Source organism: Pseudophryne corroboree, chromosome 9 (genome assembly GCF_028390025.1).
Source record: "Pseudophryne corroboree isolate aPseCor3 chromosome 9, aPseCor3.hap2, whole genome shotgun sequence".
In the NCBI taxonomy this organism is placed as follows: domain Eukaryota; kingdom Metazoa; phylum Chordata; class Amphibia; order Anura; family Myobatrachidae; genus Pseudophryne; species Pseudophryne corroboree.
In genome coordinates this window covers 181372307-181387819 of record NC_086452.1, presented here as the reverse complement: position 1 = coordinate 181387819, position 15513 = coordinate 181372307, and the positions used below count along the sequence as shown (strand labels likewise).

General features: G+C 46.3%; 1 protein-coding gene across 1 annotated transcript in view; it reads left to right on the top strand.

Moving 5' to 3' along the window:
• DNM3 (dynamin 3) overlaps positions 1-9537 on the top strand; it is a 952228-nt gene extending 942691 nt beyond the window's left edge. Inside the window, exon 20 of the mRNA XM_063939984.1 lies at positions 7670-9537. Within this exon, the coding sequence (XP_063796054.1) occupies positions 7670-7739 (70 nt within the window). The 3' untranslated portion in view covers positions 7740-9537. The remainder of the gene's footprint in view (positions 1-7669) is intronic.
• The last annotated feature ends 5976 nt before the right edge of the window (positions 9538-15513 follow it).

Sequence of the window (15513 nt, the reverse complement as noted above, 5' to 3'; positions counted from 1 at the left end):
CATAATCAAAACCAATGGATTTATTCATCTGTCTGCGGCGAAGTGGTGAAGTGTTCCGCTTCCTATACTCATAGTCCCGAATTCGATTTCTAAATTACGAATGCATGTTAGTTTTTTCCAGACACTTTATTATTTTTTTATTCACATTAACCAGGGCAAGACTGCAGGAGCGGTTCTACTGTTAAGGTTCTATGCACCGTACAGTACACATACAATTCTGTAGCAGGGCAGACTCAATAGAAATGGCTACCACCTATGACTCCTTGCCCCACAGAGGCCCTAGGCTACGGAACAAGTAACAGTCCAGATTTTGCAGGCTATGAGGCAATGCTGAAGGAGCGTCACAATCCCCTAGCTAAAATACACAGGGGCGATAGGAATAAGCGAGGTCTATGCACATTACGGTACACCGAACTCAATCGCACAGCACACTGGCAAAATGGCCGCCGCCCCTGAACCCCCACCACGTGGCAGGCAGCGCTCGGATATGGAGTGAGAGATGGCATAAGTTTTGCATGCTACAGGGAAATGCTGAAGGAGCGTCACAATCCCCTAGCCAAAATACACAGGGGAGATAGAGATAAGCGAGGTCTATGCACATTACGTTACACCGGGCTCGATCGCATAGCAAACTGACAAAACACAAGTTTTACATAAAGCAGTGCAAAGCTGCAGGAGAGTTTCTACTGTCAAGGTTCTATGCACCGTACGGTACACATACAATTCTATAGCAGGGCAGACTCAATTGAAATGGCTACCGCCTGTGACTCCTAGCTCCATGGAGGCACTTGGCTATGGAGCAAGTAACAGCACAGATTTTGCAGGCTACGGGGCAATGCTGAAGGAGCGTTAGAATCCCCTAGCTAAAATACACAGGGGAGATAGGATAAGCGAGGTCTATGCACATAACGATACACCGGACCCCATCGCATCGCAAAGTGACAAAATGTCCGAGGCACGTGAACCCCTGCCTTGTGGCAGAACTCAGCTATGGAGCGAGCAATGGCATAGGTTTTGCAGGCTACGGGGTAATGCTGAAGGAGTGTCAGAATCCCCTAGCTAAAATACACAGGGGTGATAGGGATAAGCGAGGTCTATGCACATAACGATACACCGTAAAGTTCCCCATGGTTTTGATTATGCCTTTTCTTTGAACACGGTATTTTCCACTGCCTCGCCCTACCCCCATCCCACTTTCCCCTTCCCCCCTGGGAGCCTGCAAAGTACATGCAGTAGACAGGGAGGGAATTCCGATCAGGTTACAAGACATGTGCAACAGTTCCTGGATGCCAAATCACTGTACTTAATGTCTCTGTACAGTATTTTCTACTAGCGTACTAATTAGCACGAACAGCTTGTAACGTACAGTGGCAAGTTTAATCTTTCTATGTATAATATAGAGAGATAAAAGCTTCTCCCTAAGTTCCTGGTTGCCAAATCACCGTCCTTAGTATCTCTGTATAGTATTTTCTATTAGGGTACTAATGAGCACAAACAGCTAATTAGTACCCTAATAGAACATACTGTACAGAGATACTAAGTACAGTGATTTGGCATCCAGGAACTTACTGAGGAGCTTTTATCTCTCTCCATTATACATAGAAAGATTAAACTTGCCGCTGTACGTTACAAGCTGTTCGTGCTAATTAGTACCCTAATAGAACATACTGTACAGAGATACTAAGTACGGTGCTTTGGCATTCAGTTAAAAGCTGTTTGTGCTAATTAGTACACTAGTAGAACATACTGTACAGAGATACTAAGGGCGGTGATTTGGCATCTAGGAACTTAGGGAAGAGCTTTTATCTCTCCATTATACATAGAAAGATTAAAATTGCCACTGTACGTTACAAGCTGTTCGTGCTAATTAGTACACTAGAAGAACATACTGGGGACTCGGACTCATACAGTACTTGCATTTCAAAAGCACGGTATTTTCCACTGCCTGCCGCTAGCCCATCGCCCTTCCCCCCTGGGATCCTGCACAGGTCATGCAGTAGACAGGGAAGGAGTTATTCACATAAACCAAGGCAAAGCTGCAGGAGCGCTTGTACTGTTAAGGTTCTATGCACCATACGGTACACATACAATTCTGTAGCAGGGCAGACTCAATTGAAATGGCTACCGCCTGTGACTCCTTGCCCCATGGAGGCCCTCGGCTATGGAGCAAGTAACAGCACAGATTTTGTAGGCCACGGGGCAATGCCGAAGGAGCGTCAGAATCCCCTAGCTAAAATACACAGGGTCGATAGGGATAAGCGAGGTCTATGCATTTAACATTACCCCAGACCCCATCGCATCACAAAGTGACAAAATGTCCAAGGCACATGAACATCCACCTTGTGTCAGCACTCAGCTATGGAGCGTCGGAATCCCCTAGCTAAAATACACAGGGGCGATAGGGTTAAGCGAGGTCTATGCACATAATTCTACAAAACGGGGGTTCATGTGCCCCGGACATTTTGTCACCTTGTGACGCGATGGGGTCTGGTGTATTGTTATGTGCATAGACCTCGCTTATCCCTATCGACCCTGTGTATTTTAGCTAGGGGATTCTGACGCTCCTTCAGCATTGGCCCGTTCTTTGAACACAGTATTTTCCACTGCCTTGCCCTACCCCCATCCCACTTTCCCCTTCCCCCCTGGGAGCCTGCACAGTTCATGCAGTAGACAGGTAGGGAGTTCCGATCAGGTTACAAGACAAGATTTATGTGAAACCTGTGTGCACCCTTCCATTGAATGTATAACAAAGAAAAAAAATTATAATAAAGTGAATGTCACGGGAACTCTGACGCTCATACTGTACATGTATTTCAAAAGCACGGTGTTTATGCATTGTACATACTTCCTTTTACACAATTACTTGCGTCTCCATACACAATCTTGCGTCTGCATACACAAGTGTTTTAACATGTTCGTTTGTGTCTGTATAAACTATTTATTTATATTGAGAACTCTCACCGTCTGACCATTGGTCACCATCTATTAACATTACAGTCGTCACTGACCATTTGCCAGAGCTGTAGATCAATCCGCCGCCATACGATCGAAAGTACTGGATTAGTGGAGCATCAGCCACCCAGTGGTGGAGATGTGTAATGCATGCTGAGTATCTAGAATCGCCTCAACGCGCCTGCCTGTGATTAAACTCAGCAAGCTAAGCTATCGCCTTAGCGTGACTAAACGTCCGTCTAGGTGAGGAATCGGTCAAGATAAAGGTGGCTACATCTGTACCTCAGATCCAACTTGTTGCATAGAGAGATTAGTTTGTTCAACTTGTCTGGAATGTCTATGGTTGCTAGATCGTCCTTAATCTTGTGTGAAAGACCATTCCAGAAAGCTGCTATGAGAGCCTCTTCATTCCAACCAGGTTCGGCAGAGAGGGTATAAAACTGGATAACGTATTGACCGACGGTTCGAATTCCCTGTCGCAAACGCAGAATCTCCAAAGAAGCTGAAGAAGTCCTGCCCGGTTCATCAAAAATCTTTCGGAAAGTTGATACAAATTCGGAGTAATTTGAAAGATTGGGATCCACTTTCTCCCACAGAGAAGATGCCCATTCCAACGCCTGACCAGTCAGCAGAGATATAATATAAGCTATCCTGGTCCAGGTGGTTGGGATATTCACCGACTGTTACTCAAACTGAATCTCACATTGGTTGAGGAATCCACGGCATTGCTTTGGAGTACCATCAAACTTATTAGGTGAAGGTAATTGCAACCGTGGAAGTGGAACTGGCAAAGGAGCTGTTAGAACTGGAGAAGCAGGAACGGAAGCTGGCACTTGAGGTACGGATATGACTGCATAAACTGCACGATTTAAGTTTGCGTAGCTTCCTGTTTATTTAAACGTGACAGGATGTCTGAGGCTGCGTCACCCCCAGAAGCCTGATCACTTGTCGGATCCATGTGGCCAGTGCTTACTGCCACACTTGGCTTGAGTTGGGGAGCAGCTATCGGCAAAGGAAGGAAACGAGGTGGCTGAATGTAGTTCTTACTCATGGATTGAAGACTTAGGCCCAGAGATGAAGAGCGGTAGGCAATGAGGACAATGGCCCTCATTCCGAGTTGTTCGCTCGCAAGCGGATTTTAGCAGATTTGCTCATGCTAAGCCGCCGCCTACTGGGAGTGAATCTTAGCATCTTAAAAATGCGAACGATGTATTCGCAATATTGCGATTACACACCTCGCAGCAGTTTCTGAGTAGCTTCAGACTTACTCGGCATCTGCGATCAGTTCAGTGCTTGTCGTTCCTGGTTTGACGTCACAAACACTCCCAGCGTTCGCCCAGACACTCCCCCGTTTCTCCAGCCACTCCTGCGTTTTTTCCGGAAACGGTAGCGTTTTTTCACACACGCCCATAAAACGGCCTGTTTCCGCCCAGTAACACCCATTTCCTGTCAATCACATTACGATCGCCAGACCGATGAAAAAGCCGTGAGTAAAATTCCTAACTGCATAGCAAATTTACTTGGCGCAGTCGCAGTGCGGACATTGCGCATGCGCATTAAGCGGAAAATCGCTGCGATGCGAAGATTTTTACCGAGCGAACAACTCGGAATGAGGGCCAATGAACGAGAACGATACACTGAAGAAAGATTAATTCAGTTTTACTAAGATCTCAATCATACACGACTAGGAGATAACAGACACCTCCGGCTGTCATGCTCCGCTCCCCAGGACCCGGACCCCGGACTCCAGACACCCGGCAGCCGCACTGGAGGATCTCGCTGCCGCAGCTCCCATCTGCTGCAGCCACACCAGCCAGCTAACAGGAACCAGAACCGGAGGTAAGACTCCGGATGCTGACAAGATCTATGTAGAAATATATATATATATATAGATATAAATAAATATATATATAGATATAGATATGTATACATAACTAAAACTAATGGTACTGTATGTATGGATGCATGTATTATAGAATATTTATATACAATTTATAAATTTTTAGCAGCTGCCTGCAGCACCACAGTGCTGTCTCTGTCACTCACAGTCACAGTTCTCAACTCACAGTGTTGCAGGCTAGCTCCTGATGAGATGACCTGCCCTGCTGCTGATTCTTACAACTGAGCTGAGCTGAGCCACTTCTTAAACCCACGGACCACGCCCAGCCAGCTGCATGCCTACCCCTCTCAGTCCTTGCCACCGCCTGGAGCTTGCTGATTCTGAAGAGTCAGTCCAGAGCCGGCTGTAGAGATTGACTTGCGAGATTACATCATCATCTCGCAAGATCCCAGCAGCGGTGCGGCGGCTGGAAGTAACTGTGAAGGATGTCCACGACAAGGGACAAATGCCCAGGTGACACACACATACATTATCCCGCTCACCCATCTGCCCGCCCATCCACTCATTTATAATAAAAGAAAAAAACAATACCCCCCCAACAAAATGGCTACTGGTGTGCTCTGGCCCGGGCCCCCTGTTCCCCCTCCCCCCTCTCTCGGCACCACTGCATGCTGCTGCTCTTGCCTCTCGAGCTCAGGCCGGCATTGCATACCCCGCTTACTGCATTTTGCTGGCCCTGCCTCCAGGACCCAGCAGCAGGTAGCCCCTTAGGGCTGAGAGGGAGGGGGCATTAGGAGTGACCGTCTCTCTCGGCACCACACACATAAACACCACCATAAAAAAAATCTCCCCCAAATAAACGGAGCCCAGGCATGTGCCCCCCTAGCCCTCTCCCCCCCATCCTCATTTATGGCCCTCCTCTTGTCGCATATACTGTTCTTCTGGGAGGCAGTCACTTTACTGCCTGTCGAGATCCCAGCGGTCAGGATACCGATGCCGGAATCCCGACACTAGCTGAAATACCGACGGTCGGGACTGGTTACCCCTCTTGGGTGGTGGTCCATGCAATGATCCGGAGGGTAATAGAACTCTGGAGGTCGCCACCCGGAGGTCGCCACCAGGCCCAAAGTGTGGCGAGTGCAGCTAGCCCGCGATGGGACATGCTGCGCTCACCGCCGGGATCCCGGCTGTCGGTCTCGTACTGATCCCGTACTTCCCATGCAGAAATGGCCACATATTAAAAATACACTATATTTCCGTACATGTTTCTTTTCAGTAATCTACTTCCAACTCTGCATTTATTTTTGTTTTTGTGTTGTGATTTTGCCAGTATGACAATTTCCACAAAATGCAGGATATCAGCCTGTATTAAGAGTTGCTCGATTAAGGTCCTAAAACCGGGTCAATCAATTAGCTCTAAAGTTTAAGAGACCACAAAAAAATTACTCAAACTTCATGTAGACTTAAAAATGTGAGTGGAATCAGCAAAGCATACAACTTAGACCATGCTGAGCCTGTCTTCACATGTTCGAGCTGTTTCTTGCTATACTATTATAAAATGTAACCATTTAATATCAAACAGACAACAAAGTAGTTTATTTTAATGTCTTTAAGAACCACAAAAGACAACCTTTGGTATTGATCAGCAAACTGAAGTTTGAGATTCACTGTCCAGAGGGGTGTAGTACGGTATGCCGGCGCTCGGGCTCCCGGCGACCAGCATACCGGCGCCGGGAGCCCGACCGCCGGCATACCGACAGCGTGGCGAGCGCTAAGGAGCCCCTTGCGGGCTTGCTGTGCTCGCCACGCTGCGCCACACTATTTTATTCTCCCTCCAGGGGGGTCGTGGACCCCCATGAGGGAGAATAGCTGTCGGTATGCCAGGTGTCGGGATTCCGGCGCCGGTATAATGTGCGCCGGGATCCCGACATTCGGCATTCTGAAGACCACCCGTCCAGAGGGCAGGACACATCAGCTGAATAAGATTGATGTGTCAGTTGCACCACAACTATAAAAACATACAGTTACTATAAAAAATATACAGTTTTATTCATACTATCCTCATTGATTGAGACTGGAATAATCACCGGGTAATAGAAAGGGAGAAATTGAGCACAGAAAGGAAGAGAGTTGACATAAAGATACCTTTATGTGGAAGACTACTCCTGAAAAATAGTAAGTCGGGTACGCCTAATACCATCTCATCTCCCCAGAAAATTTTGGTGAAAAGATACCTTTATAGGATTTACACAGTCTCATTGTTAGTAAGTAAGGTACGGTCTGGTACCATACCTGCTTATTCTTCACGGTGGTGGACCCCTAAAGGAGAGATACACCCTTTTGAAGAAAGTTTAAAGAACGATTAGAATACTTCTATCTCCTGTTTTAAGGAGAATAGGGTGACAGACCTACCCTGATTGATTTATCACGGGGGTGGAGAAAAGTGGGAAAGAAATTTTCACCTTTAGATTTCACTACAATCTTGTTCCCCTCTGTCTGTTTTTTCATTGAAATCGAGAAATCAAGTTGCGTGGGACTGAGAAGGAATCGTTTATAGTCTGTGTGCAAGAACAGTGAGGAACATCTAAGGACTGTTTCCCAGTATATGAGGACTAACTTCCATGTATGGTTACATTTATGGTTTGTGAAAATCTGAAATGAGCGCTGTTTAAGGTTGTTTCCAATTTTGATTGTAAATGCACCACAACTATGTTTGGGGGAATCAAACTGACCACATTCAATCAATTTTGAACCAGTGCAAATGACTTCCGCATCTCTGCTTATAATGACTTTTCTTATTATTAGGATGTATTTTTTTTGCTATTAAGAAAAATCTCTGTCTGATAACACATTTTCTTTCTTTTTCTCTCTTCCTAGCCGAAGACAACCTTCATCACCTACACGTACTGCAATTATCCGTTCATCAGACTCTTCCATGTTCGACTAGGTCGGATTGCCAATTGCCAATTGTATGAATGCATCTTATTTGTGGTGTTATAAACCTGTCTGAGCTGTCTATTATGGATGCATGCATGGTAATTTTGGGTCTGAACTAGATTTGGGAGCAAATCTACCTACTGGATGCAAAGTTTTCACCTGCAGAACCATTTTGTACTGCAGTAGGGGAAGGTTATTTACAGAAGGAAGCTTGGCTTAGCCCAAGCTAACAATGCGGTGTAAAATTAGTGCTGGCCAGTTTGTGTGTGTTTGTAAGGGCGTAGCTACCATAGGTGCAGGGAGTGCAGCTGCTATGGGGCCCAGAGCTGAGAGGGGCCCACCTTCCTTGTCAAAGTGACATGCATCGTATACATTTTCAACCGTTGGGTGGTACATAGGGGCCCTTACAAACTTTTGCCTTTTGTCCTACAATATATCTAGTTACACCCCTGGACCTGCTCATTCTACTGTGGTATAAAATGAACTGGAGGGCATTATAATGTTACATGTAGTAATATGAACTGGGGCACTATAATGTGGCACAATATGAAGTATTGGTACCATAGTGTGGAATGATATGAACTGGGGGCCCTTTAATTTGGCATAATATGAACTGTAGACACTATATAGTAATGTGAATTAGGGGTACTGTATTGCATAATGTGTACTGGCAACCCTACAATGTGACATACGGGTGGTCTTCAGTATGCCGAATGTCGGGATCCCGGCGCACAGTATACCGGCGCCGGAATCCCGACACCCGGCATACCGACGTATATTCTCCCTCGTGGGGGTCCAAGACCCCCCTGGAGGGAGAATAAAATAGCGTGGCGAGCTCAGCGAGCCCGCAAGGGGTTCATTTGCGCTCGCCACACTGTCGGTATGCCGGCGGTCGGGCTCCCGGCGCCGGTATGCTGGTCGCCGGGACCCCGGTCGCCGGCATACCATACTACACCCGTGACATACTATAGTCTATAAAATAAACAAGGGCCGTTCTGTGGGGTATAACATTAACTAAGGCACAACTATAGTTCAGTAAGTAAACTAGGGAACTATAATGGGGCATACAATGAACAACTGCTGAAATGAGGTGTCTTTAGAAGCATTAGGACAGGGGCTCTTCAAAATCTTGCTATGGGGCCCACAAATTTCTGGCTACGCCCCTGTAGAGTGTGTGTGTGTTCAGCATGCAAGAACTAGCATTTGCAGCCCTACAACACAGTTTGCTCTGCTGGAATTTGCACCTATAGTAACTCTAAATCAGCCACTTATGCCTGAATTACTGCTGTAGAATTCACTTGTATCAATGGTCTGCAGGACTGACTGTTACCATGTGTACAAGGGATACACTAATTATGCAGATTTATGCTACATCCTGTACATTATATATGTTTTTATGTTGTGTTTGATTAGTTGTTCTGTGCTTTTCTGAAACACATAGGGGCTGGATCAGAGCTGGGAGTAACATACCTCCAAACATTCTGCTATCCAGGACTTCTCGGCATGTACATGAAAAACAGGGCATGGCCTCCTAACTGATAGACCTCTCCCCCTGGTGTGATGTTTTATGGGTTCTTACGCACACAGAGGCAGAACTCTGGGAGGCAACGGAGTCATCTGCCGCCGGGCTCCTGCTCTGAAGAGGCACCTCTCCTCCCATTCTGTGACACCATTGAATTAAGTTAATTGATAGCTGTCGCTGTCTTTTCAGTGACCGACTTCCTCACTGGTCCCTGCACCTTACAAATCACACCCTCTTTATTATACTGAATATACACATTTTACAAGTGTCACACCCAGGATTAGAAACCACAACCTATTACACTGGATGCAGCACCTTACTGATGAAGCTGTTTGCTCCTGTATAGGAAATATGAGAATTTTAACTATATGAAGATACTTCTCTGACAATTACACGTAACTTCATATAGTTAGAATTCTCATGCTTCCTCTACAGGAGCAAATAGCTCCATCAGTAAAGTGTCTGCTGTTAGTGTAACAGGTCATGGGTTCTAATCCTGTGTATGACTGCTAATAAATGTGTGATTTAAAATAAAAGACAATGAAATGTATAAATATTAAATACACTATATAATTTTTTTTCAGAACACTCCATATACACACACACATACACACACACACACACACACACACACACACACACACACACACACTCTCTCACACACACACACACACACACACACACACACATACATATATTTATCTTAATATAGGAAATAGGGGGGCAACAATATTTATCTTGCCTCCGGGCAACTGTGACGAACTTACGCCACTGTACCCACAACATCCCCCCTCCCCTTCCCCTCCTCCCACAGGGACATTGCGGCCTTGCATAAAGCAGGACTGTACATCTGAAATCAGTTGGGAGGTATGGAGTGAAGTAAAAAGAAAGCAAATAACTGTACACCTGGGCAAAATCGAGCTGCAATGCAGGTGGGAAGATTTACAATGTGCAGAGAGATGTGGATTGGAGGAGGGATGTGTACAAATTTATATCTACATTGCAGTAGAAATATAAAGCTGCCCAGTATTTGTGGGCTACATGCAGTTGCAGCCAGTATTTACCCTGCATGCAAAATACATCAATGTATTTGCACCCCCTGCAGTGCAACATGGTTAGTCCCGATGTAAATCTACTTGCTTGTTTGGCTTTACTCCCACCTCAGAATCAGCCCTACAATGTCTTTATGGTTTACGACTACTACTAAATACTAACATTTTATGCTCAAAAAATATGTTCCCTTTATTTACTCTAGAAGTGAAGTGTATGCATTACTGATACATATTGAATGTACTTAGCTTCTGCTGTAATGTTTATTACGTCTGATTTAAAGTCATGCAACAAGGAGTCAAATACATTAGCCATTTAAAGAAATATGCTTAGAAAATAATAGTCCCGTTTATGATATTAGGAGTACATGCCATATGCCTAGCTAATAGCATGGTTGGGTTCTTCACTGGTCTTGTGTTCAGAGCAGCCAAACTCTCTACCTCTCCCCCTCAGACTCTCCGCCTCTCTACAAAACTTCAAACGGGCTCTCAAGACCCATTTCTTCCTCAAACCCAGCAGTCTCTCATCCTAAGCCCTCTGTCCCACGCTCTTTGTCTATAACCCATCTGTGTCACCCCTGTCTGCCCCTCCCCTTTAGAATGTAAGCTTTCACAAGCAGGGCCCTCTTTCCTCATGTTCTTTTCCATCTCTTACTTAACCTGTCTTCTCTTCAATACTCCCTTTGACGGCACAAAATCCCTAGGTTTTCTGCCAATCTGATACTTATGTCAGTGTCGCATGCTGACATGTGTTTATATAACCTGTACTTGTCCTATATTGTCTTGAAGCTGCCCCTCCACCTGTTTTTATTTAAACCAATATGAACAGGTGGCTGTCTGTGCCATATATGCATGTACTAGTGCTCCTCAGGCGCGTGGGTCCTCTCTTCTCCAGTGGCGCAGTGTGATGTCATGACAGCGCACTGCATAATAAACTTTATTGTGCAGTGCCAGTGAGCAACAGGCAGCAGCCGGCTGGCGGTAGGACTGAAGCCCTCCATCCCTTGCTGCACAGGCAGGTAGGCAGACAGGTGGGCGGGATGTCAGGCAGAGGAACGGCTGGGGGCCCCATTCACCTTGTGGAATTTGCACAATAGCAACTGGCGGGCAGTAGGAACAGGCTGGGCCCTCCTTCTCATAGTGTCTGGGCCGGGGAGTGCTGTACCAGCATTCCCCTATTGATTCTGGCCCTGCCTACGATAAACTCACTGCTAGATGCATCATCGCTTGGAGAGTGATAAAATGGAGAAAGAAAAAGTGCAAGCCAATCAGGTCCTAACTGCCGTGTCACAGGCTGTGTTTGAAAAATGGCAGTTAGGAGCTGATTGTCTGACACTTTTTCACTCTCCATTTTATCACTTTCCGAGCGATGATGCATCTGGCCCTATAGTGGATGGTCTCATACCATTATTTTGCCTATGGCCCCATATTACAGGCATTGTACAGTGGGGTCAGGGCTACGATGACGTGATTCAATGCTGATCACGTCATCAAGTCCTTTTGGACTGCCCACTTGTGCTCTGTAAGTGGGCAGTCGATGGGGGGGGGGGGGGGGGGGGTAGAGCTGCGGTGCTGCGGGAGACTTGCCAACCTTTCCGAGGAGCCGGGACTGGCACTTGATTTTCAGGAGCCTCCTGGCCATTCCGAGTGGGTAGGCAAGTATGCGATATGGTCTTAATCAGGCTCTGCATGTTCCCCAAAGGAAGCTGTTTGCTGTGTGCAGTGAGATCAGATAAGAACAACTGACCAGGTTCGTCATTGGTGACAATCAAAATTTAACAACAACAATGCAGTAATCTAGAGCTAAAATGATTCTGTTCACACTCTGCTACAGTGGAAGAGAACCACCCCTGGCCACTGCTGTACAGGCCATAAGTGACTCCACAGTACATCATGTTCTGCCATGAATAACAGACCCACAGCTCAATATACCCAATTATCATTTATAGTATAAAACATATAAACAGGCAGCAAGCGTGGCACTCCAGTTGTCTAACCTAATAAGTCACTCAGGCAGGGGGTATAAGATACAACGTTTCAATGCCGGTTTAATAGGGCATTTTCCTCAGGTATACCTATTAAACCGGCATTGAAACGTTGTATCTTATACCGCCTGCCTGAGTGACTTATTAGGTTAGACACCTGGAGTGCCACGCTTGCTGCCTGTTTGTATTCATGTTTTCGGAGGCACCCGGTGCCAGTCTAAAGGAGAGCCGGATCACATGCAATATATATATATATATATATATATATATAATATGAATTGGCTTTACATGCTTTGAGTTGATACACCATTACATATTTCTGTTTTTCTTGCTAGTATATTGTACATTGGTGAACCTGAAAATGAGTTCAATAAACATATCTGAATTAGTAAATATAGTTCAAGGGCCTTATATACATGTGTGTTACTTTTATGTGTTTAATGTACCTTTGTAAAGTCAATAATTGTGGTTTAACTTTGATGGTCTAAAACAGGGGTGGGGAACCTTTTTTCTAACGAGGGCCATTTGGATATTTATAAAATCCTTCGGGGGCCATACAAAAATTCTCAATTTAAAAAAATTACCCTGCCCCCCAGTAGGTCTGCCCCTTAGAGGTACTGTGTGTGTGCGCCGGAGGCGCGCGCGCGCCAAAAAAAATGGGTATGGCCAGTTAAAATGGGACGTGATACACATATGCCCCCAATAGTGCAGTGCCAGATCCACAATTGCCCCCACAGTGCCAGGTATATAAATGCCCCTCACAGTGCCAAGTATACAAATGTCCCTCACCGTGCCAGGTATACAAATGTCCCTCACCGTGCCAGGTATACATATGCCCCTCACCGTGCCAGGTATACATATGCCCCCCACCGTGCCAGGTATACATATGCCCCCCACCGTGCCAGGTATACAAATGCCCCCCACAGTGCCAGGTATACAAATGCCCCCCACCGTGCCAGGTATACAAATGCCCCTCACCGTGCCAGGTATACAAATGCCCCTCACCGTGCCAGGTATACATATGCCCCTCACCGTGCCAGGTATACAGATGCCCCCACAGTGCCAGGTATACATATGCCCCCACAGTGCCAGGTACACAGATACCCCTACAGTGCCAGCTATACAGATGCCCCCACAGTGCCAGCTACACAGATGCCCCAACAGTGCCAGCTATACAGATGACCCCACAGTGCCAGCTATACAGATGACCCCACAGTGCCAGCTATACAGATGTCCCCTCAGTGCCAGGTATACAGATGCCCCCACAGTGCCAGGTATACAGATGCCCCCCCCCCGTGTTGCTTACCGCTGCTTGCTGACAGGGAGGAGAGCGCGGCTATGTCGGGTGGCGGCGGCGGCGTGTAGGACTTCAAACCAGCCGCCGGTGCGAGAACCAATCAGAGCTCGCGGGCCGGCAGCTGCGGCTCCTGATTGGCTGCCGGTCCGCGAGCTCTGATTGGCTCACAAAGCGGCGGCTAGTTTGAAGTCCTACACGCCGCCGCCGTCATCCAACATCGCCGCGCTCTTCTCCCTGTCCTGACAGCTGAGACATGCTGCCGCCGGACTGAGCGGCGGCGTGTCTCACTGACAGAAGCGGGTGGGCCGGAGCAAACGGCTTCGGCCCGAGGTTCCCCACCCCTGGTCTAAAAAAATAATGTCATGTAAACTGTATCTGTACGGACCCAGTCCGCTCTATACCAGTTCTAGTCTGGTACATACAAGTCTCCATCTACCATAGTGTTCCAGTCTGCTCTATCAAAGGACTTGCTTCTCGCTACTTACCTGTTCCAGTGCCGTCAGCTACCAGTTCCAATCTGGTAAATACTCCCAGTGTGCTCCAGCTTCCAGATCCAGTCTTGTAATTAAGTGGACTTGCATCTAGTATCACCGTTCTGATTCCAGTCTGGCTCCAGCTACTATTCCAGTTCCAGTCTGGCTACAGCTACTATTCCGGTTCCAGTCTAGTCACCATCTGGCTCCAGTCCAGTCATCATCTGGTTTCAGTCTGGTCACCTACTAGTTGCAGTCAAGTTCCACTTCTACTCTGGTTCCTGTCCTTTCACTCTCCAGTTCCATTTTCATGTACAATAAAGTTTATTACCAGTTCTATATATGCCTTCGGGTTATCCACTGCTATCACCAAGTCCCAGCTAGCAGTGTTCTCCGGCTACCTTTGCTCTGTGAGCCAGAGCTGGATCAAACCTCCCAGCTTCATCTACACACCTTCAGCTCCCACGCCTACCCAAGCCAGACACAACCCTCAAGCCCGACAATGGGGATGTTATTTAAAATTGTAATATAATATATGAAAAATCATTATGTATAAAAACTATAATCAAATACATCACCTACCAGTCCTGTATGACAAACAGTGGGGGAATTAAATTGTTATAAACACTACGCCCCGATGGGGTGCGAATGGCGTGCGTGCACACATTTCTGCTCACAGCCTCTTGAGGTGCTTCATAGCTAAGCCCAACAAGTGCAATGATTAATAGGTGCCCAAAAACACTGAATTTTCTCAGTTGGGTGCCCAATAATCAGCGGGGCGCTTAAAACAAAGACTGTAGGAGTTACTGATATAAAACCTAGGAATCAATATACAATAACCACCTCACAGCACCTGAAAGTATACTAATTTTTGCACTTTTGAATTTTTGTAATTACACTTGCCGACATTCCAAATTCTCAAAGCTCTATACAGGAACGGCACTCTACACACAGATCATTCTGGTTCCAAACTTGCCCATTTTAGGAAATTGCATTTGAATACAAATGCATTATTTGATGGGCTTATTTCTAAGGGCCTGTCATTACTCTACAGTCCCTGATATACTGTCATTTAAACCTAGCTAATATCTGCCTGTATCCAGAACCACATAGAAGGAAAACAAACCCTAACACTCTTCTTGTACAGTATAAGCACACCGTTGGCGCATGTTCGTGACAGCTTGTCAGACTGCTGACAATGACCTAAATCACCAACAGCCATTTACCTATCCAGTATGTAGTGTGACCTGATGTTATATTGACAGGCCCTTGGAATAGACTCAGCCGGGGGAGTCTGGCCAGGTGTGTGTATATACAAATTTTATAGGTTTAATACACCAAATAATGCGCTGTTAAGGGTGTAAAGCAGCCACAATAAACCCTTTGGGAATGAGCACTTAGTTCCCCTTATATCTGTCACAATTCAAGAAGGTGGGTATTATTGTTGGCGCTAAAAAC